At 39.1% G+C, this 27,348-nt stretch overlaps 2 protein-coding genes across 5 annotated transcripts in view; both read right to left on the bottom strand.

Moving 5' to 3' along the window:
* Positions 1 to 145: 145 nt before the first annotated feature.
* On the bottom strand, positions 146 to 25,174 carry trim66 (tripartite motif containing 66). The gene is made up of 18 exons (XM_046857735.1): positions 24,699 to 25,174; positions 19,258 to 19,343; positions 18,082 to 18,256; positions 12,630 to 12,759; positions 12,060 to 12,176; positions 10,577 to 10,691; positions 10,244 to 10,390; positions 9,164 to 9,281; positions 7,844 to 8,358; positions 6,143 to 6,343; positions 5,068 to 5,173; positions 4,853 to 4,937; positions 4,597 to 4,768; positions 3,811 to 4,505; positions 3,604 to 3,724; positions 3,048 to 3,122; positions 2,781 to 2,933; positions 146 to 1,618 (listed from the first exon to the last, which is right to left on the bottom strand). The coding sequence occupies exons 2-18, from the start codon at positions 19,264 to 19,266 to the stop codon at positions 1,382 to 1,384; spliced, it is 3,171 nt and encodes a 1,056-aa protein (XP_046713691.1). The 5' UTR covers positions 19,267 to 19,343; positions 24,699 to 25,174; the 3' UTR covers positions 146 to 1,381.
* A 998-nt stretch (positions 25,175 to 26,172) lies between these two features.
* Positions 26,173 to 27,348, bottom strand: part of dennd2b (DENN domain containing 2B) — a 60,354-nt gene continuing 59,178 nt past the window's right edge. For 2 of the 4 annotated variants that reach the window (XM_046857030.1, XM_046857029.1), the window contains one exon: positions 26,174 to 26,373. In XM_046857030.1, the coding sequence (XP_046712986.1) occupies positions 26,339 to 26,373 (35 nt within the window). In that variant the 3' untranslated portion in view covers positions 26,174 to 26,338. Of the gene's footprint in view, positions 26,374 to 27,348 lie in introns of all 4 variants that reach the window. The other 2 variants (XM_046857028.1, XM_046857031.1) reach the window with 2 other exon arrangements.

Below are 27,348 nucleotides of genomic sequence, written 5' to 3'. Positions count from 1 at the left end.
GCTCATTTTTGTTTCTTTCCTTACCTGTGTCTTCTAATGTTTTAAAAACTTACATGATCGCTTCCTTGCAAGAAAATCATAATTTCAGATTGTTTGATGTGTACAAAACAACTAGAACTATTCAAGTGGAAAAACAAGGTAAGAGTTCAGAGTTAAAGCAAGTTTCATAACATTTAATAGGAAAGTCAGTGCAGCTGCTCATTAGATTCTATACTTATCATAAAAAATAAAAAAAAAGCAGGAACTGGATCGTGATCTCATCACTGTGTGAACATGCAGTTTATGTGATTAAACAAAATCTTCAGTGCTTATGGATAGTGTTTAGGGCACAATGACAAAATGACAAAGTGGTCAAGGCTACCAGAGTGATCTGATTTATATCAATTGTGAGCGTGTGATTATTCCCACTTAGGTTGGAAATTGAGCCAAAAACGTGTCATCTGAAAATAATTTGGCAGTCGCCGATTCACCATGAACTATTTATACAATCTGTACAGATTAAAAGCAAATAAAAAAAGAGAATAATAATAGTATTTTTTTAAAGTACTGCAAAATAAATGTGGACACTTATGTTGTCAGTTTTATATAAAGTTTTAAATGATTTTACATCAAGAATTCAAAATAATAAGCTAATTCTAATGAATTACATTAGATTAAAAGAATAAAGGAAACAAACTAATTCTACACTATTATTATCATTATTATTATTATTATTATTTTAATGAAGATTTTTATTTCTGATCTACCCTGTACATGAGTATTATATTCACACTCCTCCTTCGCTTCTACCTGAGAAATAATCCATTACTTAAATATTTCAGAATCATTACTAAGTGAACATTTAAGCGATACATATTTAAAACGAGTTACCTAGCAACGTCCAATCAGAATTCATTCCTCTCCAGAATAGGAGGAATATTTTGATTGAAAAAACGCCAGAGGAAAATTAATTCAACACGGATCTGTCCAATGTGAACGGCTGTTGGGCTTAAGGCTATATAAACCGCTCCCTCTACAGGTCTAATAGGTCACTACAGTAGAAAAAACTACACGCTTGTTATATTGGGCCGTATAAAGCATAGAAAACCGTACAATATCACATTCTCTATAATAAATATACTGTATATTACGGTATCATTGCTCGTCTACATCCGCTAAACAGCAGTCGCCAGCAACCTGTAAGATATCAAAACCCTTCCAAAGAGAAGTTATGACATACAGTCCGTCCCAGTGAAGAACATCGCAGCATAAACCATCAGTTTCAAAAATCTCCAGCTGTGTACATATAGAACACCATGATACACAGGATTACAAAAAATTACAGAAGAAGGAAAAAAATAGTTATGTGGCATGGTGTAGAAGTCCATCACAGAACTGGAGGTTAATAGTGAGGTCTCTTCCAGCTAAATGAGCGCCTCCTCTTTCTCTTCCTGTGGCTCTGCTCTCTCCTTTCAGGCCAGGAGAACGGCATGGCCATCGCACACTCGGGCTCTTCATAATCATCGCTCTCCGAGTCGTCATCAGGAGCAGGACAGCTAAGCTCGGGAAAAACCTCGCTGAGCTTCGAGAAGAAGAAGGTCTGAAGACTGCGGCCGGCCTGAGCCACTTCTGAATCCGGCTGAAGAGGGAGAGAAGAAGCAGACAGGTCAGTCAGAGAGACAAAGAGAGAGACAGAGAGACCAATAGATCGACAGAGAGAGAGTGAATTCATCTGAAATGGGGAGAATACTCATAATGCTCAGATGCAGTCAGCTATTTTGGCCCAAATTCAAATGCATCTCCTTTCTTTATTGTTCCTCATAATAAAGTCCCTAAAACACCTGTGAGAGCTTTTTTATTATGACAGGAAATATGATTGATTTTGGAAGTCATCAACATACTGTATGAAGCTTTTTTGTGTTTACAACGAGCTTCACTTTTAAAAAATAAAACATTATCAATTACATCGGTTCTTTTGCTCCAGAATGACTTCAAAACACAAAAAAAAGAGCTAATAAGGTTTCAATCAGAAATTATTTTTACTATCAATCTATCAATCAATCCATCCATCCACTCATCCATCATCCATCTGTCTATCTATCTATCTATCTATCTATCTATCTATCTATCTATCTATCTATCTATCTATCTATCTATCTATCTATCTATCTATCTATCTATCTCAAAGTACTTTAGCTTTATAATTATTATTATATTGCATTGCAGTAAAGGTGCAGTGAGACACAGATGAAGCAAAGATGAGTTAAGAACTCTACACAGTGAAGTGAGGACAAGCAGTGGTTTATTTTTAGTGTGTTATTGTCACACAGGAAATGAAAGAGCAGCAGAACCAGAATGCAAACACCTTTCTTACACAAAAGCATGAGGACTGAATAAATAAAATAGCAATACAATGATCCAAGATGTCACCAGGGAGGTGGGGTTGCCATCTCAACTGCTCCTAACACACATTATTATTGTATTTCTTTTCTGCATTTTCATCTCTTTTCTTTTTCACAATTACTGCAACAAGCTACTACAGCAACACTCTCATTTCCTATGTGCAATAAAGTCAGACTGTTTCTATCCTCCTGAATGTAAAAGGTGCTCCCACAGATCAGTTCTGCAAATTCAATTGAATTTCGATTGCAATTCTATTTGATTCAATGGTAAGTTGTCTATTCCATTTAACACTTTAGTTCGTATCCGTTCTGTTTTATGTTTTTTAGAGTGTCGTGTTATGCGCTGTCGAGTACCTGACAAATACAATTTGACTTTGATTTAATGTGTGATTTACTCACGTAGTTAAACTTGGCGCAGTTTTTAAACATCAGCAAAACGTCAGACACAAACTCCGCAACGGAGCTGTAGTGAGCCGAGCTACTTCTGTTCAGTCTGCTCCGGATAACAGACAAGTCCATAGGCCTCTTGATGATTTGATAATAATGACGAGCCTTGGATAGAAATATACAATGAGAAATGAGAACTGTTTATGCTTTATTCTTCTAGAATAAAAGAACAACAAAAAAAAAGAAAGAACAAAAAAAAAAGAAAGCTTTTAAACCTACCAGAGGGCTGACGGGTTCGTGGAACGGAGCGCTCAGGATGTTGCTGTAGATTAACAGCGTGAGCTTTTCACATTTCTGTAAACACACATATTATTAACTCATTACGATGCCTGTATTACATTACACCACTAAACTGCTGAGTGCTGGATTGTGATCGTTTAGTAGCTCTGATAGTAGTGGCATATGTTGATGTGCTCATTATAGTTTCTATAGCAACGGAGTATGAAGTTATCAAATTACTGACTGTCAGTTAATATACTGTAGTTTCTATACTATAAAAAACTGCATATGTAGTGTTTTTTTGTCTAACTTGTACAGAGAGAACAAAGAGACGGTGGTGAGAAAACGAGTGTTATAGCCGTCATAAAGTAAGTGAGTTTAGAAACTTGTTTTAAAAACATTAAATGTAGCTATAAAAGTTTAAAGTATGATTTGAAATATTATGCTTTTAAAATAATAACAAGTTACAATTATAGCTTATAACCCTTCTTCCTCATTTTTACTTCAAAAATACATAATATTCAGGGCAGATGTCGTTTAGCATCTGCCCTCTTACCCTGAGGTCACATGGTGACAGTGCAGATGGCCGAGTGTGGGGGGGCATCCGAGATTCCTCACAGTCGTACTCGACCTCAGGCCGCTGCACGTCTCTGCACAGAGTGCACACCCAGTCACCCCTGCAGGAACGAGAGGAGAAAACATGTGCTCAGCTTTATGCAAGCCGTTGAAAGGTTCAGAGAGGTGAGGCTGGAAATGCTCTTACGTGGGAAAACTGAGGAGAGAGGGTACATGGCAGGTCAGGTGGAAGACCTTGGGGCAGCGGTCGCAGCACAGCAGCTCACCTCCGATGGAGCAAACGGCACAGAAGTCCTCACTCTCCACCTCCACACACTCCTGCTGGACCACGCCCACCTCCTCCTGCCCATTTGTGTCTGCACTGATATGCTCTGCCTGCCATTCACACTCCCGTTCCAGGTTTAGAGTTACTTCAGCAGTGGAGTCCGGATCTGATTCCAGCTCCTGCTCAGACTCTCCAGAGTGTTCCTGAACCTGCTCAGATTCCAGATCTAATTCTGATTCCGATCCAATGTTTGGTTCAGGTGTAGTACTTGGATTTGATTCAGCATGAATTTCTGATTCCAGTTCTGCATCTGATCCGATTTCAGCTTCCGATCTGGATTCAGGCTGCGGCTCGGATACTGGCATTGATCTGGGTTTAGATGTATTGGGTCCTAAAGCATGTTCAGGTTCTGGTTCTAAGGAGTGTTCCAAAATGCTGGATTGAATTGGTGCAATACTGGGGGATAAAAGTGCCTTGCTTTGGTTCCAGAGCTCCTTTAATGATGACTCTGAATCCACTGTTGACGTGCTGCATGATAGATGTTCTATCAGCTCTGGTGGCTCACTTGGTATCTGATCCACCTCTAGACTCTGTTCTGGATTTTCACAGACTTCCTCCTTTAATAAAAGCACAGAAATCAACATCGAGGTTGAATTTTGGAACTGAAATAACTTTTGCACTACGTCTGGTGCTTGTAGTGGATCTTACCTCAGCACTTAGTTCCCTGTCCTGCTCGTGGGTCACGATCCCTTCACACTTTAGTCTGGAGTCAGCGGCAGGAGCCGTGCTGTGGTGTCCCTGTGGTGGACGTCTTGACACCAGGATCTTCAGACGTTCCAGACACACAACTGGAACCTTGGAAGCTTCAGGAGTTTTTTTGCTGTTATAGAAAAACCGTAACAAACAGTTAGAGCTGCTTATGGAAGGAAGTAGAATCATCCTAGAAAGTTATACAAAGTTTTACCTGGTGTCCTTAACTTTTCTTGACATGCTGTGTTTAGTCGGTAATGTACAGCTGGTATTTTCATAGGAATATGCATAGATGTTATCTGAAAAAGAATTCCACTTCAATACTGAATCTCGGTCAGATCTAATGCAGATCATAACTGATACTTTTGAACATTTTTCTTGATCTAAATGCACTAAAAGATAATGTAGGAAAAATTTATCGTTCCATACCTGGTTCTGTCTTGTAGACCGTCTGAGAAGAACCATCACGGCTGTCTGGATGAATCCGAATAGTTACATTTTGTAGAATTCTTTCAGTAGGACTTGTGCATTTCAGCTTTGGCACAAAAAACAAGAATATTTGACTAACATGCAAAGAACAAACCCTTCTGTCACCATGCTGCAGAGGCTACAAGCACGAAGACCACAAATCAGGAAGTTTCAGTTTGAATCAACAGCTAGACAAACACAGAGGCCATGAAAAAACGTTTTAAAGTTCAAATCGGACAATGATTCACTCTCACAAAAGCAAAAACGTATATGTGTTTAAAACTCTGTATTAGGAAAGTGCAAGAATTGAGAATATTTATTTCAAATAAACACAAAGCAGATGATGATAAGGAAACTGTATATGGCAAAAATAAAGCTGAGACTGAAATGTAGAGAAATCCCTCAACACAACATTTTATAACAATGATAATAATAATAATTATAATGAAAAAATGTATAAATGCTCAAATATATGACTCATATTTGTATAAAAAAGACATTATTTCAAAAATATTTACAATATGTTTGATGTAATATAGTATTTAAGCATAAAATATTATTTTATAAAATAAGTTCAGGAGGATGATGGGCTAGCATGATTCTATGACCAAATATTTTAAATTTGAAATAATTAGAAAATATAAACTTCATATCAATATAAACTATTGATCTAAAAATATGTAACAAAAAACTCATTAACGATAGAATTGTTTACATTAATGGTAAATAATGAACACTAATCAAACAGCAAATTAAAAAATAAGTTAATGAATACTAAGATTATAAATGGAAATGTACAGCTGTATTAACTCCACTTATTACGTGTATTTTCTCATTTCTATTTTCTATTTCTGTTGTGTGTGTAAATATGACACCATTCTAATTTTTTTTATAAATGCTACAAATAATAAGAATTTTTTTTATATATTGCATAATGGCATTATTATTATCATTATTGTTATTAATATATCCAAACCTTTCCACTACACCAGTAAAGTGTGTTGTTGTAATGCTGTAAATCCCGGTTGGTCTTTACCCGCTGTGCCGTGTGTTCCTGCTCCTCGGCCGATGTTTCTCCACTCTGATTAGCCCCAGGAGAAGGTGGTTGGTATGCAGCACTGCCTGATGATCCCGGTTCTGCTGAGATGGTGCACACACCGGTTCTGCTCTCTGGGCTCTCTGCATTCATTCCACATCCTCCGTCCTGCACCAGCATGTCGGATGGGTCGAAGTTTCTCTGTAAAGAAAAGTCACACTCGTCAGCAGTGCTAAGCTGATGTACGATCACAGCTAAACATCACAGCAAGAGTCATAGCAACAGCAATATGTGAAGAAGCAGACGAGCAGCGACGAAGGCAAACATCTCACATGTACGAAAGACGTGAAGAAGACGTGTCCCGCTGACGAGGGGATTATTTACAGACTCTGCTGTTCTGTATTAATCTCTTCACTCATGAAAGATGTTTCCAGAAATACTCCAGCAACCACATGTTTCTCTGCCACTGATTAAATGTCAGAGTTTAGGTTGTGTTCTCGACAGAACTCCTCCTCCTCTTTTTTTCCGCTTTCCTTCGTTCTCTTTATTTATTAAAATCTTTCTTTAGGTCTCTCCCCTGGATAATTACTGCAGATTAAAATTCTTTGTATGAGACGATGGAACAAATCAGACCATGTAGAGTGCGGGCGCGTGTGAATGCATGTATATTTGTGTGCGTGTGTGTGCGCGTGTGTGTGTGTGTGTGTGTGTGTGTGTGTGTGTGTGTGAGAAGAGTAGGTAGGAGGTCACAAAACGCTGCTGAGCTGAACGAAAAAAAATAAATAAATATAAACGAGTCCAAGCTCTAATTTCTTGAAATCTGCAGCGATAATAAACAAACAACCAAACCAATAAATAAACAAACTGCATGTTATTTTAAAAAGGTCACATGTACAGTAAATCCTCTTCAGAATTATAAGTGGTATGTTTTTACTAAGCTGCACAATTACTTTGACAGTTACTTTGACTGACATATCTGTCTTTATGTAGCTTTTTTTAGAGGTTGCAGGTACGGAGATGTTAGTTTATGTTCACACATTTGTGTGTGCGTGTGTGTGTGTGTGTGTGTGTGTGTGTGTGTGTGTGTGTGTGTGTGTGTTTGTTTGATATAAAGACAGCGAGTTGACATTTGTTAGCAGTGGTTCTGTCACAATGCAAATTTATCAAATAAACATGCATCGTAAACATTCATTCAGTCCCCGCATCCCTCCTTCTCTCTCTCTCTACCCCCCCTCTCTATCCCTCTTTCTCTCTCTCTCTACCCCCCCTCTATATCCCCCCTCTCTCTTTCTCTCTCTCTTGCTCTCTTTCTTACTCTCTAAATGTCTCTGTGTGTGTTAGTTTCCCACTCACTCTCTTACCCTCTTTCATTCTCCTAATATGGTACATGATTGCTGCTGTCCACTCATCCTGTCACTCTAAAACTTTGTGTTATAGGTGAATAATAGAGAGAGAGAGAGAGAGAGAGAGAGAGAGAGAGAGAGAGAGAGAGAGTCTCTCAACCATCAACTGGTATGAGAGTGTGAACGAAGCTGCTGTGAGTCTGTGGCATGAAGATGTTCAGCCGTGTGGTTTAGGTGTGAGCTTTGCAGAAAAAAGAAAAAAGACAAACCCGGGGGTGGATGGAGGCTGCGGTTAGTGGTGGAGGCGTTGCAGGGCTCAATGCACGCATGCACATCTCTGACCAGTCAAACTACTTACCACGTCTTCATCTGTGTGCGCTGAGAGACGCTCCTCGCTGCTCTCCACGTCCGCAAGATTTTCAAGCTGTTTTTCTGGAAACATCTGATCTGCAGGACGTTCTTGGCTGCTCTGGGTCTGACAACTGCTCGCAGTGGAATGCTTCACCAAGTCTGGATCCGAAAGCACTGACTCAGGAAGCGTGGAATTCTGGGACAGGTGCACTTGGGTTGTAGTGTGAGAGTTCCAGCGCCTCTGCAGGTTCAGAGGAGAACTGCAGCTGGGTTCCTGAGTGTGCGGTACCGAATATTTGTCCAGTGGAAGTACGTACTTCTCTAGCGGAACAGAGGGAGACAGTCTGCAGTGTAGGCAGCAAAGCTGGTGCTGACAGAAGGACTGATAGCTGCAGTCTGTCTCTTGAAGTGGATAACACAGAGACGGGACGGACACACACGGAACAGGCTGAGGTCTCAGGATACTGGGCCGGGCCATGGCCTCCGTGTACGAGCGACTTCCTCCCTCAACACTGAGCTGACCTACACGTTAAAGCACAAAAACAAAACATATTAGAGATGTAATCATAAAGAAAAGTCTAAATGTCTGTGATGCTTTCAGGGAATGCTTATTCACATTTAATGCAATTAATCAGAATTACATTGCACCCTTATCCCGCTCAACCCACATTTTGTGTGGGTGCAGGTGTGCAGGTGAGAGTTGAGGGCTTTGCTCATGAAACCAGCAGTCGCAGATCACGGCCTTTTGATCAGAGGTCAAACATCTTAACCTCCAAGCTACCACTTCACAACTATGGACTATAAATACACTATATGAACAAAAGTTTGTGGACACCTGTGCACATTGAACATCCCATTCGACATGTAGTCTCCATTTGCTGTTATGATAACCTCCACTCTCCTGTGAAAGATGTTTCCCAAGATTCTGAAGTGGGATTGCAGAGATTTGTGCTCATTCAGATGCAAGAGCATTAGTAAATTCAGGAAATAAGGTAGAGTGAGGATGCCTGGGGTGAAGCATCCAATTCATCTCAAAGGTGTTCAATAAGGTTGAGGTCAGAGCTCTATAGCAGATCACTCAAATATTCCACTCCAATCCTTGCAAAACATTTCTTCATGGAGCTCATGGAGGTTTGTGTCTCCTTGTTCAATTGAACGGAAAATGTAATAAAAAAACCTATTTCTACCACATCCAGAGACATCATATACAATTGTCTGCCTCTAACTTTGTGGTAACAGATTGGGGAAGAACGACATATGGCTGAAAAAGTCAGGTGTCCCAACAATTCTGTCTATATGGTGTAATAATTCATGACCGTTTGCTCACCCAGAGTGGAGATCTGTTTGGTCCAGAAGCTGGCATCCCAGTTGAACTTTATTTTCAGAGGTGCCCATGTTTCGGAATGAATCAGCGGCTCTAGGAGCTGCTGCATCTGAAGAGCAATCTGAAGACAAATCACAATTCGCGGATCAAACTTCACAGTTATGTAAAAAAGAAAAGCAGAATTAACATGTGGAACAAAGCAGCATCAAATTAAACATTTTTAAGAAATATTGAGAATTTACAATCTGACAAATTATCAATTCATCTGCTTAATACACAAATTCTTAATCCTCCCTTTTATGAAGTAGATTTCATGCTCATGTCAGACAGGGAAGAAATCACACCTTGGGGGCGTCAGGGTTGGATGTACAAAGCGGTACAGTGGATCATAGGTGACAAGAGAACAACACCTCACATTGAAAAAGCAAAGCCTTCACCACATCGCTCTTATATTGCTTAGCTAGAATAAATATTGTGGGTATACTACTCCCTATTGGAAAAAATATCATTCCTTTATTTAATTGATTTTGGTTTTTTTTATTAATAAATATGAAAATGTCTCATAAATTAAGAATGTAATGGCACAAAAATGAATGACAAAGTATAAAGGGACACAATAACCACACTCTTTAAATGTAGTATAGGAATGTAATGATGGAATTTCAGTGTAACATGAGTGCAACACGGTGAAAGTGAATCGCAAAGCAACAAGGAAACCGTTATTATTTTATTTTATTTTTCAACAAATCTTAAAGTAAAAAAAAAATGTCACTGAAGAAACCAAGCAATGGAATAAAGATTTCGCTTTTTAGTGTGGAACATTTAGTGTGTGTTACTAAACAAAATGAATTTCCAGTAAATAGAAATAAAATCAGCACAATGAAATGCAATGCAGCTGTGTGATTTTGTATTCATTTAGGACAATATTCACCTCTGACAATTTGTAACTATTTAAAGGCAAAAAGACAATATGAAAGATTTAGAGTGGTTTTAATTTTGGGTGTCGGAAATCGTCCTCATTTTGTCCTCATGTTACACGGGTATCCCCATATTCCCAATATTCCCCATATTCTGCAAGCATACCAGTTCTTTGCTGAACAGTAGCGGGTTCCTCCGGTGATGCGCCACCGCCCAGGTGATGAAGTTCTGCACATGCTCCAGCTGACTACACAGCTCTATCGCCCCCTGTAGCTGGTCCTCCAGATGCTGCTTGAAACCGCTGGAGATACTCTGCATAAGCAGTAAATACATGTAGTCGAAGTCCAAAATAGTCTCTGAACACACATCTGCTTTCATGCAACATTAAACAGCAGTGCCATGATGTTCTGCACGCTTCAGTTACATACTCGGGCAGTGGCAGTGTTTGGTAAGGACAAAGAAGACAAAGGAGAAGAAAAAGGAGGAGAAAGTAATTACCTCCAGTTGCTCTATTAATAGGTTGGCCCGTTTGTTCAGCTCGTTCATCATGATCATCTTAGCCATTTTAATCTGGTTCTCTGCCTTCCTCTGTGTGATCTTTACACTGTGAAGTCTGTGAAATAAAACACAGGAGAAAAATTTACAGATCCAGCGGAGGAAGGAGAGATGTTAGTTAAATGTGTTGGTGGTGTTATTATTATCATCCAAAGCACAGAGTACAGAGACAGTTTCAATTCCAGGAGAAATTGGAGACTTTATTTAGTGTTGATTAGAGTGTGAATCACTGCCAAGAAGAAGATTTCCAGCTTAATCCCACTGCTGTTAATTGCTCTCTGACTTTATAAGGAGTTAACAACTTACTGTACAAGTCTACTGAGTTTGCATTTTATATCACTGCACATACGTACACTTGCACTGCCACTTTTTCATGTATGACTTTCCTTCTGACGACGATACTACACACATGACCAAAAATGCTCATCACACATCTTAAACCTTAAACAGGCTTAATATTTATTATGTACAGTCCCACTATTTAGAAGTGTACACTTCACTCCACTCCACTCCACTCCACTCAACTCCACTCCACTCCACTCAACTCAACTCAACTCCACCCAACTCCCCCAATTTAACTCAACCAACTCAATGTAACCAACTCCACTGCACTAAACAAAACAAATTTACAATAACTCGACTAACTCAATTAAACTCCTCTTCACATCACTTAACACAACTTCACTCAACTCAACTCCTTTCTACTCCACTCAACACAACTCCATTCTACTCCACTCGATACAGCTCAACTCCATTTTACAACCACTTCACTCCACTCCACTCCACTTAATACAGCTCAACTCCATTCAATTCCACTCCACTCAACTCAATGCAGATCAACTTCATTCTACTTCACTCAACTCCACTCCACTTTACTCACCACAAGTCAACTCTATTCTACTCCACTCCAATCTATTCTACTCCACTCAACACAACTCAACTCCATTCTACTCCCTTCACTCATTCTATTCCACTCAACACAACTCCACTCCACTCTACTCCACTCCACTCCATTCTACTCCACCCAACTGCATTCTACTTCACTCAACTCCATTCTACTCCACTTTACTAATTTACACTCAAGACAACTCAACTCTATTCTACTCCACTCCACTCTATTCTACTTTACTCAACTTAACTGCATTCTACTCCACCCTACTTCATTCTACTTCACTCAACACAACTCAACTCCATTTTACTCCACTTCACTCCATTCTATTTTTCTTCACTCAACGCAACCTGTGTCTTACTCAACTCCACTCTACTCAATGGATGTTTAGTGCACCTACGAACTGAGTCTCAAAAATAGAAAAAACATCTCACTTGCCCATAACAAACCCAGACATCAGTCACTTTGTCTAAAAGTATTGAGATTATGCTCATCTCTGCTGGTGTTCTAAAACTCAGACACCATCCTGATTCTCACCTGCCCTGTATCTGCTTGGCGGTGTTCTCCACAGCCGATCGTTTCTCCTCCACTCGAGCCATCAGGTTCTCCAGGAGCCACCGCTGATCCTGTAAAGCCTTGCCCACGTGGACCAGGCTGAAGATTAAGAAAAACAAGAAAACATCATTTAAACTTTTATTACAAAATGTCTTGAAGGAATTCTAGTCTGGTTCTGGTTAGTTCATTTTTTGGTCAGTAAAGCTGTGCAGATGTTCAGTCATCCTGTTCAGTTGAATTGATTATGCAGTAAATTTAACTGCACATGTTACACATGATGTTAGAGGATTTTAGACCACAGACATTCCAGAGTTACTTCACAAATAAAGCACCATCCTTAAAAATGTCTTCCAAGATATTTTAAGATGACCTGGATGATGAAAACCTCTACAATACAAACTTTAACATTATTGTGTGTGTGTGTGTGTGTGTGTGTGTGTGTGTGTGTGTGTGTGTGTGTGCGTGTGTGTGTGTTTAGATTGTGTTTTGTTTCACAGACATTTGTGTCATTTTCTGACTTTGTGTAAAAGTGTTTGTGTCCTCCGAGCTCACCGATGGTCCTTGTGTGAAGACAGGTGGCAGATGCTACAGGCCAGAAGGTCACACGTCTCACAGAAGAGCTCCAGAAGCTCCTGTTTATGGAGTGGACACATGACAACTGCGTGGCCACAACAAGCCAAACCTAGGACACACAAGGCAACAGGAGACGGGATAATGAGATGACATGCTCTTCGAAATGCTCCAACTGTGTCAGAATGTGTGAGGAGGCTTATTAAAGCCAGTGACACTTACATAGTCACATACAGCCTAGTCTAAAATTCACAAAACACAAAATATTCACATCACATATTCAACATGGATAAGTCAGGTATGAATAGAAAATACACAAAACAAAACTTTACTAAGCCTCACTGTAGAAACAAGCATCTTTATTTAGGTCAAACAAAACAGAAATCTAATTTGTTTGCCCATCAAAACCATCAACATGTTTGGTGCAAAATAATAAATGAATTAAAAAAAATCTAAATATTTTCTAGTGTAAAAAAAAAGCTTTGGAGGAGTTTTGCAGCTCTTGCAAAGATCAGCATAAATTCTGCAAAACTCCAAATCCAAATAACTTCTGCCAGGAGGTTAAGCCTTTGTTATAAATGAATGATCTATTGAGATTTTAATCATTAATTTTCATTCAGATCGACAGAAAGAAATAGCTTTGGGACATCAAATCAAAAGATTGATTGTATGTTTGCACTTATTAATATAAAATACTATACTGGGACTATCTCAGGCTCTGGATTCAAACATCCTGTGGTGTGACACAGAGATGAAAATATCAAAGAGAATAAACGGTTGTGTATGGAGGAAGGTCTGAGATCTGCTACCTGCATCTCTAATCTTCTAAAACATCACGGGAAGTGACTCTTTTGTGGTAGGCTAAATAATCAACATTATCTGGAGGGGTGCTGCAAATGTTTTGAAATCAGTTTTGCACCACTTAGGAAGTAACACATTCAGATAAAAGACCTCAAATGCTGTAATGCAAGTGGTGTTTATCTTTAACCATAACCATATCTAATAACTTTATGTGGGGGTGCCAATAATTCTAGAGTTATGCGTTCACACTGAGCCATAGATCCTGTCACATGTACAGCTTCACAGAAAGACTGAAAGGACTAGAGCTAGATATTGGATGAGTAACATTAAACCAAGCTGTATAAAAAAAACAGAAACATTTCCATAGCAACAAGGACATTTATGAAGTATAATCACTAAACAACTTGTTGATATTACTAATGGATCTGATGTTAGATATAATAATGTTCACCAGACGTTCAGTGAGATCTGAACTTAGATTTATTTATTTTCTTTCATAAAAAATTGCAGCTCAATTTAATTTAATTTGTATAGTGCTTCTAACAACGGACATTGTCCCAAATCAGATTTGCACAAATAAATAAATTACAAATATAGATTTTACATTTATAAATGAATCCCAATAAGTTTTTACCTAATGGGTGAGCCAGTTATGACAATGGCAAGCAAAAACTCCATGAGATAATATTAGGAAGAAAGCTTGAGAGGAACCAGACTCAGTAGGGAACTCAGCATTAACCCGGTGACACTGAATCATTGTTAAGTTTATCAAATGTTCACTGATGGATGCTTGGATGCAAAACTATTCGTGACAATTGCAGGCCTAAGCCATTGTAGCAGACTGTTTATATAATTTAAAGTCACAGTTTGTGAGTTTAACCTTCAACAGTTACCTCATGAATCATTAGACTATTTATGTGAAACCATACTCAGCAGCAAAAAGGGAAATTGAAGGGAAATACAGCATCATTGGAGGCCTGTAAATATGTCTGCAGTTTGTCAACACAACAACAAACCAGGAACCACCTAAAGACTGTGATTCAGACATCAATAAATACAGCTGAAATTCAAATAAATGTGTACTATAGATAGCAAAGCACAAATCCAGAGAAATTCTGGGAAACAGAATCATAGTCATGTATTTTTTTTTAGTGAATGCAAGACTAAAGAGAAGCAAAGAGAGTTAAAAAGAAGACAGAGGGATGTAGTGAGAGGAAAAAAGAATGAAGGAGAGAAAGACAGCAAGAGGGAGAGAGCGTCAGCACAATATTTGAATAAGAAAATAAGTTGCAGGCATGTGCCATCTAGGATCAAGAGTCGAATAAACATGGGTGCGATGCTGAACGATTCTCTCTTGACCGGAATTGACTTGAGATACAACAAGAACCTCACACACGCACACACATGCACACACACACACACACACACACACACACACACACACACACACACACACACACACACACACACACACACACACACACATATATATATATATATATATATATATATATATATATATATATATATATATATATATATATACACACACACACACACACACACACACACAACGTGACAGTTCGGTTACAAAAGCTGCCACCTTTCATTGGTGGCTAGCAGGCTAACATTAATGAACCTCTCAGTATGGAGTGGAGAGATGCATGTTCACACACACAGAAAGAGACTGAAACAGAGAGAGAGGGTTAGGGTTAGAGAGAAAGAGAGAGAGAGAGAGAGAGAGAGAGAGAGAGAGAGAGAGAGAGAGACCAAACACTTCATCAGCGACAAGAAACATCAGCCTCAGAGCTTTGCTACTGACCACATCCTGTATATCAGAGCTGCACTTTCTCACCTTCAGCTGCTGCTATTCTCTCTCTCTCTCTCTCTCTCTCTCATTTTCACACACAAGCACACACACATCCACACACACACAACGTGCACACCCTTTTCTTCTTCTTTTCTTCTCTCAGCACCTGAACACACCAGGCCAAACACAACACAAACTCCTCTCCACTGCGGATTTTCGATCGCTATAAATAAAGATGGAGATCGGACACTCAGGACATCGGATCAGTCCAACTTCCTGCCTTTTTTGCTGAAACAGAACCTGTTTCTGAAAGTGGGTCAGATAAAAATACAAAAAAGGGGGGAAAAAACACCACCATGTGCCTAAAACATGTCACATAACTGCAGATCATTAATCACAGGTTTTAAAGATAAACGGAACATTGGGTACATGGTGTTCAGCTCTGCACTGAGAGGAGGAAGAAGCGATTTAAAAAAGAACAGGAATAAAATCATAAAGCCCTGGTCATCGCATGCTGATCCAACACTGATGTGCATAAGAATCACACCCCTTGAACTCTTTCCTCATTTGTAGTGTTACAGTTTAAAATAAAAAATGGCTTTCATTCAGATAAATATGCACAAAATGATTTGTAACAAAGAAGTAAATAAATAGTTTTCACAATTCAGTGTCAAGAAAACAAAAAAAGTTGTTTGTGTATAAGTATTCCTCCCTCCTAAATGAACTTGGTGCAGTCGTTCATCAGAAAAAAGCTCATAATGAGTGGAACAGAGTTGAGAATGAAGTAACGGACGTGTCACATAATCTCAAAATGAATACTGTGTCAGAGTTAGAGAACATACCTAAGCACAGAGCATCATGAAGACCAACTTTAGTGAAGAAACATTCAGGATTGGGTTCCAAAAATAACTTAGAACCTCCTACAGACTTGATATTAAACCATTAAAAATGTAAAGAACACATCAGAAACAGAACTCTGCCTCGAGGAGAGCGCCTACTTAACATCAGTAAGAGAGGATTGTAGGTATTAACCACAGACACAACCAGCAGGACAAGTGGGAAAGCTGAACATAGTGTCCCCAATATCATGCTTTACAGTAGGGATGTTTACAAAATGTAGCTTTGAGCGTTAAAGTCGTACTGTTTTTATTTGAAGTTTTGTTTCTGTCAAAGACCCAAGATCTCTGAAGCATGTTTGCAGAATCTACAATACAGCCATCCAAATCCAAAGGGGATTTCCTGAGCCTTGTTGCCTTGTTGCTATCTTCTACCATCTGAGCTGTTGGTCTCTTTAGCTACATCAGATCCTTTATCCTTGGCCTTTTCGTTACATTTATTGTATTTGAATTCTCTCTTAAATTTATCGAGGAGAATATTACATTTATTGAAGCAGGTGTTGAGGTTTTAAAAGATTTGTGTGATTTAAAACTCAAAATCTTCCGAGCTTTAAAAGCTGAATCGCTCCCTTGCTGTATCTGACCTCACCTGCAAACTTGGCAAAGTATGGGATTCGTTCAACAGATATGACCGTTTTGTGTGTTTGAGTGCTGCTAAAAACAACTTACCATTTTTAAATGTCAAATTTAGTCCATTTTGTCAACCATGCTTGTAGTGACTTGTGCTCATTCATCCATGAGGGTGTTAGTAAAGTCAGAGACTGATGTTAGATGACGAGGCCTGCGGTGTAATCAATGTACCAATTCATTCCAAAGGTGTTCAACAGGGTTGAGGACAGTGCTCTATAAAAGGCCATTTAAGATCATCCACTCGGACCCATGTAAACCATGAAGAGAAAAGATAATGCTACCACATCCAAGGACAATACAATTGTGGGCCTCAGGCTTTGGTAACAGTTCGGGGAAAAAGCACATATGTCTGATAAAGTCAGATGTCCCAATACTTTTGCCCATATAGTGTAAATTAGACATTTTTCCTTAGGAAATGCTAGAACAGGCTGATATTTTAACTTCATAAGCAGTCATTATTTGTGCCTTAAGAAGCTTGTCAGGAAATTCATTAAAACTTAGTAGATCTAATATTAGGCTAAAGTTGTACACCCATGTTTTCCTATGCATCAGAGGAGAGAAGATAAGGCCATTATTTATATACAACTAAGCAGTTGAGGGTTAAAAGCTTCTCCTGAGCAGTAGCAGCTTGGCTGTGCTGGGAGTTCAACTCATGACCTTCCTATCAGAAGTCCACCATCTAAACCACCAAGCTACCACTTATCTCACCCCTTCAGATAGTGAAGCCAAAAAAATTTAAATGGGAGAGTAAGAAAGATTTTTATCTTACAGATTCTTTAAAACCATAATGATATATTGCCATATACATATCTTTCAATTGTATATAAAAGATAAAAACATGACAGGGTGGTGCTACTAACACTAATTGACACATTGGAGTGTATATAAAAGTATAACTGTATTATCAAAATGATCATCTGTTATCATCTTATCTTCATCAAAATAAATTTATATTAATTCAAGTCACATGATAACAACATCTTTGTAACCTCTAAACAATCTCTGAATGTGTGAATCTGAGTGAATCTGCAACTGTGCTCATTTTTCCAGTTTACAATTCCCAATAATTCTTAAATCTTTAAGCCATATAGAAAGCTAATAAGTTATAATAAATATTTAGTTTATCATGCTAGCTTTGGCTAGGAGTTTCTCCTGTATGTACAAAACATCTAATTGTGCATATCATTGCAGCTTTATATAAATGTGAACGTAATTCTCTGAATGATATTTGCTTCACGGATGAAGCGGATACAGGAAAATATCAATAACAGCAAACTAAAGGAACAGAGAAACGTGCCTGATTCTGATGGCACTGTGGGACTACTGGAGCTCGGGTGGTGCCGCGACTCAGGTGGTGGAGCTGCTAAATTTCTCTCGTGCTGGTGCAGATCTGTACATTGGAAACACAGCCACTTGTTGCAGAAGGTGCATAAACTCTGGGCCACTCGTGGCTCCGGACATTCGGAACAGCACTGAAAGGACAAACACAGAGGACGAGAAGTGGAACAGTGCACACATTGAAGTTATTCCTGGAACAAGAGTTTAAAAATTCAGCATCTCAGGAGAGATGATGCCTTTTTTTTTTTACAGAGAGCTGTTTTTACTGGCAAATTTAAATCCATTACAGGATCATATTAATAAACAGAAATGTAATATTTACTACACTACTACAGAGCGATTCAATCACTGCTGAAATGAACGCTGTATGATGTTTTTATTTTCTGAATTTGACAAATACAAGAGCTCAGGTGGGCGGAGACCAATATGTAAAGTGGGCGTGTGAGGAAGTTTCACTTTCTTTTTACATTTTGACACTACATGCACATAATGTGTTAAACTAATGCATGCTAATATTTTACATATGGATTTAAGTATTACAACAACACAGTGATGTGAGTCAATGTCTCCATTCCATAGTTTTCATTATCCTAATTTCTCAAAATCCTTCCCCAACTGCGTTGTTTGCTTATCCTTTTATAGTTACATTTTCTTTAAAAAGTTAGTTTCTGTTAGTTCCTGTTGTCACACGTTATAGCAACTATAAGCACTCCCACAAGTCTCTCTTTATTCTCTCTCCAACTTCAGCTTGTTACACAGGTTACCTGAAAAAAAAGTAAACTCCTTTGTCCTGAAGATGTCAGAAAAAAGTTACAGCTTTACCGCTGCCTCATCCATCAAAGTTACACAAGCGTCTGTAATAATAAAATGAGTGTGTGCTGTACACGTCTCTGTGAACAATATGTTACTATAGAAACGCTCATTTATTAGAACGAGTGCATGAATTCAAACCCGCAGTACTCTCAGAGCTTCTGTTATAGAGAATTCATAAAAACCAGGCACATTGTTATAAATAGGTCCATTTGTGTATCTGAGGAAACGACACAGTATGACAACACACCTTGCTTTTTGTTTTGAAAAACACAAACACATGCAAAAACGTCCTCGGATGGACGCCAGCGCTGAAGTGTCTTACCTTCTCCATGATTGCGGCGTGCTGTGAGACGCCTCCAGTGTGACAAGATCACGCCCAAAAACTCTGGTGCAGTGAGACAGTTGTACCTGAAACAGGACGCAAGACAATTTAATTCTCAGGGATAACTGTCTGTGTCTCTCTTTCTGTTTTGCTCAGGTTCCGAGTGCAGCAAGACAGCTCTACCAGTAATGTAGCCTACATGGCCTTTCTCTCTCTCTCTCTCTCTCTCTCTCTCTCTCTCTATATATATATATATATATATATATATATATATATATATATATAGTCTGTCTTTCATCTCTTTCTAGTTATCTTTTCATCTCTTTCTGCCTCCATTTCTCTCTCTCTCTCTCTCTCTCTCTCTCTCTCTCTCTCTCTCTTTATCTCTCTCCGATGCTCCTCTTAACTGAGTGTGTTAATAATAAATGTGAATTGGAGAGAGTTGATAATTATTTCTTTTCTAGGGCGAAATTTCCCCGGAAGCTCTCTTTTCCCAAAATGGAAAGAGGAGACGTGTGGAGTGACCTACAACGATTTACTGCCGCATATGGCGCACATGAGAGGACAGTACATTGTGTGTGTGTGTGTGTGTGTGTGTGTGTGTGTGTGTGTGTGTGTGTGTGTGTGGTTTATGTGAGCCAATCCTGCCAGCTTCCACCACAATATCCCTGGATGAGGCTAAGATAAGGACACGTCCCTCCAGACCATGAGATGAGGGGAATCAGGGTTAACCTCCAGTTTTCACAAGGCAAAAAGATCACATGACACGAGGCATCGCTCTTGAAAGCGCAAAACTTAATGATTTAATTTTGATTCAGTTTTAGTGCGAGAAAGCAATGATGAAGATTATTGAGTTTGGATAGGATGATGGAGGCTAAAGGAGAATGACAGACACTGATGATGGATGATTGGTGGAGACTAATAAAGGTTGATGGAGGCTGATAGTGAATGACGGAGCCTGGTGGAGGATGAAGAGGAAAAATTGAAGCTGATTGATGCTGATGAGGATGATGAGTTTCATGGAGGCTAGTGGAAGACAATGGAGGCTGATGGAGGACAACGAAGTCTGATGGATGATCGTGGAGAATAATGGACGATAATGGAGCTGGTGAAGGACAATGGATCCTGAATGATGCTGATGAGGATGTTGAAGCTGATGGAGGCTAAAGAAGAACAATAGAGGCCAAATAATTTCTAATGAAGATCTTGAGGTTAAAGGAGGCTGGTGGAAGACAATGGAGGCTGATAGAGAATGCTGATGGAGTATAGTAGAGCTTAATGGTGGTGGATGGAGGCTGATGGAAGCTGGAGTAGACTGACAGAAGCTGATAGAGGTTGATGGACGATGACTGAGCGTGATAGTGGTCAATGAGGGCTGAAGAGAATAATGAAGACTGATGGAATGCAATACACCCTTTAACTACCCTTTATGAACCCTGAATAGCATTCTTATGTTGGGTGACAGAGGATGATAGAGGCAAAAGGAGGATGATGGTAGGGTGATATAAAAAAAGACAAGATGCTGTAAGAGGAGGTCTTGTAAGGAGCAATGTTAGGTCATGACTGTGTGAAGTAAACAAGCTGAAATAAATTTTTACACATCAGCTTAGTATGAAAGCTTCAGTAGAAAGCCATGTGTAGTGTTGCGAGTCTGCCTGACAACAACCCCTGCAGCCTGACCTACAAATCTGACACATCTCTCATCCTCAGAGCAGCGCAGGGGAGCTTACAACCAGCCGATTCCCTGTTGTGTACTCGCAGACCCACTTTAAAAAACACAATTAGCTGTCACAGGCACTCGATCAAGCTCACTGTGCTTTGGGCAGACAGACAGGGAGACAGACAGGGAGACATACAGGGAGATAGACAGGGAGACATACAGGGAGATAGACAGGAAAACAGACAGAGGGATAGACAGGGAGACAGGCAGGGAAATAGACAGGGATATAGACAGGAAGACAGACAGGGAGACAGACAGGGAGACAGACAGGGAAACAGACAGGGAGATAGACAGGAAAACAGACAGGGAAACAGACAGGAAGATAGACAGGGAAACAGACAGGAAGATAGACAGGAAACCAGACAGGGAAACAGACAAGGAGATAGACAGGAATACAGACAGGGAGACAGACAGGGAGACAGACAGGGAGACAGACAGGGAGATAGACAGGAAAACAGACAGGGAGACAGACAGGGAGACAGACAGGGAAACAGACAGGGAAACAGACAGGGAGATAGACAGAGAGACAGACAGGGAGACAGACAGGGAAACAGACAGGGAGATAGACAGGAAAACAGACAGGGAGACAGACAGGGAGACAGACAGGGAGACAATTCAACAATGCTTTTCATGCACTTACATTTAGCTTTTAAAACCAAAGAGCTCTCTTAGTCTTTCTCTCTCTCTCTCTCTCTCTCTCTCTCTCTCTCTCTCTCTCTCTCTCTCTCTCTCTCTCTCTCTCTCTCGCTCTCTCTCTCTATCTCCCAGCTATGAGTTTCTCCCTCTCTCATTACTTTGCACCTACTGTCTCTCTTTCTTATTCTATCTGTCTCTTTTTCTGTTTCCTAGTCTCTTTCTCTTTTTCTTGATCAGTCTCTGTCTCTCTGTCTCTCTCTCTCTCTGTGCCTCTATCTAAATCTCTCTCTCAGTCTCTTGGCTTTTGGAATCTTTCTCTTTCTCAGTCTCTCTCTCTCTCTCTCTCTCTCTCTCTCTCTCTCTCTCTCTCTCGACTCCTCCTCTAAGTGAATTGGGGGCCTGGTTCTCTGCAGCCCGAGTGATCACGGTTCTCTCTAGAGGAGACGCATTAATAGAAACTCAAGAGGAGAGTTCTCCCCAGGAAGCACACCTCAGTTAACATCCATTAGCGTTGTGGTTATGAGATCAGGATCAGGGAATGTCTGAATTATCCTGAGCAGATTGTAATCCTATATTTCCAAACCGCTCATCACATTTTATCTTCAACTGGCTGTAGTTATGGCTTCATCTCTCAAATCCCAGCCATAGAGTCTCAGTGATACACGTGTTCTTTTCCATCCTTTCTCTCACAGTGCAATAAATTACATTTCATGTCCACAGCAGGAGGCCTCCAAGATGCAGATATACAATTTCCATTTTAAGAACAACTGAGATGTTGCTTCTAATGTTTTCTGTTTGACAATTTTGTAAAGAAATCAACTTTAAGTTTGCTGCTGCATGCTCCTCACATGGTTCTTCAGAAGAACCACAAAAGCGTCTGTTCTGAGTCTAATACTCTGCTTTGTTACATTACAGCTCACTTTATTTCACCTAATATGGAAAATTCACATCTCTCACGATTCCTTAGCTCTGGCTTCTGTCTGTCTGAAGTGTCTGTGCAGGGTTTCTCTGTATTCTCTAGTTTCCTCCCATCTTCCATAAAAACATCCCAGTAGGTGCAATTGTGACTCCAGTGTCAGTGCCGTATTTCTTCATCACATACAGCATTCCCAAGAAAGACTCCACCTCCATCACTACCAGAATAAGGGACTTACAACAGATTAATGATGTTTGGAAACCAAGACATTGTTTTTCCACTGATACAATGATGTAGAAATTACTAAATAAATATGATCAAATGAAAAGTTTCTGAATAGTGGACAGGGTTTTTGTCCTTCTTTCTAATTCTTGTGGAATTCGCCTTAAAGCAAATCGATGATGTCAGCCGAGTATCTTTAGTTATGCTCCATTTACAGCTTAAGCAAAATAGTCATGATTTGTTCTGGAGAGTGCAATGGCATCCAAATTGGGTAATTACAATTCATCCCAGGCACTAGATTTAGAAATTAGGGTATGTAGCACTCATAAAGACATTTCAGGGAAAGTGTTTTACTTTTCAAGTAGATAACTTAAAAAGTAACCTAATTAGCGCAATAAATACATCAAGGTTGGGTTACACAGTACAACACAACACATCTATTCCACAGCACCGCTGCCTGCTTTAACATACCATAGTGGTTAATGAATGAATTCAAATAAATAAATAAATAAATAAATAAACCCAGCAGATTATGAAACAAGATGCATCCAAGGTGAATGGCATGGTGGTTGCCACTTCAAAATAAACCCCTCCCAACCAGACTCCCACCTGAAAAGTATATAATCTCTAAATTCATGTACTATTCAAAATGATGTATTGGTCATGTGCTAGTCAAAGTTTATGTGAATGATTGGGGACATTATTGGCTAATGAGATGATATAGTAGCTTTAAAACAATTTAAGGATCACTGATGTTCGAAATATGTTAAATAAAAAATAATAATAAATAGAAATCCTCTTCACCCTCAGAGAAAAGCGGATTTCAGCTCTTCACTTGAGCTCTAGGTTACTCCCAAAGTATTTCAGGTGACGAAGCAATAACCGGATGTGACATCATGCTGAAATCCAATAAATGTAACTACTGTATGAACTATCAAATAGTCAATATGTTTATACTCTAGTTTAAAAACCCATGAAACACACATCCTACAAATCTTACTCTGAACTCTTAAAAGTTTGTGCTTTTAATATTAAAAGGCTTTTTATTCTTGCTCAGTGCAAATCGAGAGGTTTTTTAAGATTATTAAGAGAATAAACACAGCTGTTTATATCCGAAAGCAAAAAATGTCATCTCTCTCTGAATGTCACACTACAGAAGGAATAATAATAATAATAATAATAATAATAATTATTATTATTATTATTATTATAATGAAGACATTTGTTTATTCGTGTTGTCATTGTACTAATCTGAGAACCGCGCACTAAAAAATACATCTAATTATAGTTCGGCTATTATCCCAGTCTAACATCTGGAACAACACATCTGGAAGTGTTTTACATGCAATAAATATAATTTTGAATATTTCTTAGAATTTCCGATACGAAGGTTAAAAAATATTTATATAAATAAATAAATTAAGTCGCACAATGAATTCCACTTCCACGCGAACTGCGCAGTTTCCTTTCCCCCAAAAAAATCCCGACCGCAGCCAATAAAACCGCGTCTTCTCCTGACACATGATCCGATCCGATCCGATCCGATCTTATCTGATGTGATTTGATTTCTTCAGCACCTCAGACTCATATTTTCTGATCGCCAGATTGTTAAATGTTAAGATGGAAGAAAAGGAAAGAGAAGTGCTGAAGAAGAAAACACGAACACGACAGCGCTGCGACTTCATCCGACATCCTCATCACCATTACCTTCATCACTTAATGATATCATTACCATCATCATCATCATCATCATCATTGAAATCCTGCGCGATAAAAATGATCATGTTGGATTAATTGAATGCGACATGATGACTCGCTGTGATGTGGAATGAATTGTGTATGAATGCATGCGTTCTCTCTCTCTCTCTCTCTCTCTCTCTGTCTGTCTCTCTCTTTCTCTGTCTGTCTATCTCTCTGTCTATCTCTCTCCCCACTTCAGAACCGCACCTTGCTTTTCTGGAAGATGCGCAGATCCGCTTCATTCGTCCGCCAGGAACCGGAGTTGATTTAGGACAAGCCTCTGCGTCTGAGCTGCTCCGGATAAAACCTCATTTCTTATCCTCATCTTCATCTTCATCCACAATGCAGCGTTTTCTTTTCTTTCTTTTTTTTTTTTTTTTACATCACACTTATAACCTGAAATACTTTTACTATAATCGTACAACAATAAAACTGTCAGAAGCAGAACCGAAGTGCGCCTGCAGGCATTGCGCACATGAAAAAAAAAAAAAAAAGAAAAAAATTGAATTATAAAAATAAGTTTCCGGAAGCGCGCGCGCCGCAGTAAACTCTTCGTCTGGCAATAGACATCTGATGTCAGTGAGAGTCCGATGCGCGCTGAGTTCCTCGGTCAGGATGAAAGATGGTTTAAGATGAGCATCCCCCACGACCGCTTCAAGTTCTTCACCCTGACCCGACGAACACTTCAGTCCACGCCACTAGGTGTCGCTTCCGTCGCGTCTTATACAGTACAGTCACGATCTCGTTGAAACATCGCGAGACTTTCAGCACCACCTTCAACATCACAACCCATTTCTTTCCAACTCTCCTCCAAACACATAATTCCAGATAAAGTTGTGTTGCGTTTCCAAAAATAAAAATATCCTTCAATGCAGATGAATGATAGAGAATTCCGGATCTTTTCTGTGAGTCGGATCATATGATTAAAAGAGAGTCGACTCTTAATGAGCAGGCAAACGGATCATTTGTCAAATATTGGTGTTGGAGCGAGAACCATGTCTCTCACACACACACACACACACACACACACACACACACACACACACAGGGAAAAGTCATTATAATAACAATTATGGCATTTGGCAGACACCCTTATCCACAGTCACTTACACTGTTAGTTGTCATTTGCTAGCTGTTTAAAAGTTGAGGGCTGTATTTGGGTCTTTTTTATGATAAAGATGTTTCGAAAATAAACTATATCACACAACTATAAATCAGTGAATAATCTGAAAAACTTTATTGATGTTTTTTTTTACAAAGTACTGCGAGAAACTTCAAGTGTTAATAAATGTACAAAATGCACTTTGGCGTTAAATACTACACAATCTCTGTACATCAACCTCATACTCGATTTCTATTTGTTCAGTTTTTATTCTGGGCATCTCTCTCTCTCACTCTCTTTCTCTCTCTCTCACACTCACTCTATCTCTCTCTCTCTCTCTCTCTCTCTGTCACACATATGCATACACAACAATAACACACATTCTTTGTTCCACTGTCTTTATTCCCCTTCTCTCTCTCTCTCTCTCTCTCTTCTCTCTCTCTCTCTATTTCTCTCTCACACACACACACACACACACACACACACACAGTACCAAGAAATGGAATAAAGTCAGCTACATCATAATTCATGTGTGTCATATATATATATATATATATATATATATATATATATATATATATATATATATATATATATATATATACACACACACACACACACATACAAGACATTAAGACATTTAACTGCTCAAGTCAATTCCATTGCCAGATATATGAGTTGTGTTAAGTCTTCAAATGTAGTGTTGGAAAGATGTCCTTAGTGGTTTTTATCAGGTTCCATGCGATCAGTTCTTCTTATGGAGAAACTTCATTTTATTACCTGAAAAAAAATATATATATAAAAATTAAGATGCGGTATACCATTTAAAAGTCAAATAATGATTTGAAAAGCACAGGGAAGCAAGTTTGGCTCTCAGACACGGATTACTCACTCGTTATAAATCTACTATATGGATAAAAGTATTGGACAGCTGATTCTTCATGCCATATGTGCTGCTTTATGTGATTTTTCCAGCATTATCCCAAAACTGTTAACACATAATTGGAGCTACACAATTGTATAGGATGTCTTTGGATGTGATAGAATTACATTTTCCGTTCAAGTAGGAAATTCAAACAATGACAACGCTCTTGTGCACGAAGCAAAGCAAACTCCATGAAGATGTATGCTTTGCATGGGTTGGACTAAAAGATCTCCTTATAGAACTCTGACCTCAACCTTACCGAAGACCTTTAAGATTAAATGGAAAGCTGACTGCACTCCAGGTCTCCTCATCCTACATCACTGCCTGACTTTACTAACATACTTCCCACTGAATAAGCACCAATTTTCCACAAGATCATTCCCAAGTCTGGTGTGTAAAGTAAATGGGGAATTAATGTGAAATGGGATGTTCTAAAAGCACATCTGAATTTTAACTTCAATTCTTTTGTCCATATAGTATATTTTGTTCCTGTATATTTGAGGAATAATAAAACATTTATTTCTTAGGATGTTTTCGGCCCTACACCCCTCACACAAGAGGCTTTTATTTTGTCTAATATTGTGCAGTATAAAGAATAAAGGTCAGCTCCAGTCTTTTTCTAAACCAACACCTGGATAAATATACTGTAAGCATACAACTGTAAATCTCAACACCTATTGACACCTTTTAAAGCATGTAATCTCTATTATCTGTTTCAAAGTGTGTTTTTAACTCTCCAGTCGTGTCAGAAGCATGTTGTGGATGAAACCACACACCAGTTACATCACATGTAAAATGATTTGCATTAGTCTTATTAGGGAGAAAGTCCT

This window comes from Silurus meridionalis, chromosome 9 (genome assembly GCF_014805685.1).
Source record: "Silurus meridionalis isolate SWU-2019-XX chromosome 9, ASM1480568v1, whole genome shotgun sequence".
NCBI classification, from domain to species: Eukaryota; Metazoa; Chordata; class Actinopteri; order Siluriformes; family Siluridae; genus Silurus; species Silurus meridionalis.
The sequence above is the reverse complement of the archived record's forward strand: the minus strand, read 5'-3'. Positions and strand labels throughout refer to the sequence as shown.

Bases quoted from the DNA above. Each gene is read 5' to 3' on its own strand.
- trim66 (XM_046857735.1), bottom strand. The intron at 9,282-10,243 runs GTATGCTTGCAG...ATTTGTCTTCAG, and splicing joins TACTGTTCAGCAAAGAACTG to ATTGCTCTTCAGATGCAGCA. The intron at 4,506-4,596 runs GTAAGATCCACT...CTTTTATTAAAG, and splicing joins ACAGGGAACTAAGTGCTGAG to GAGGAAGTCTGTGAAAATCC.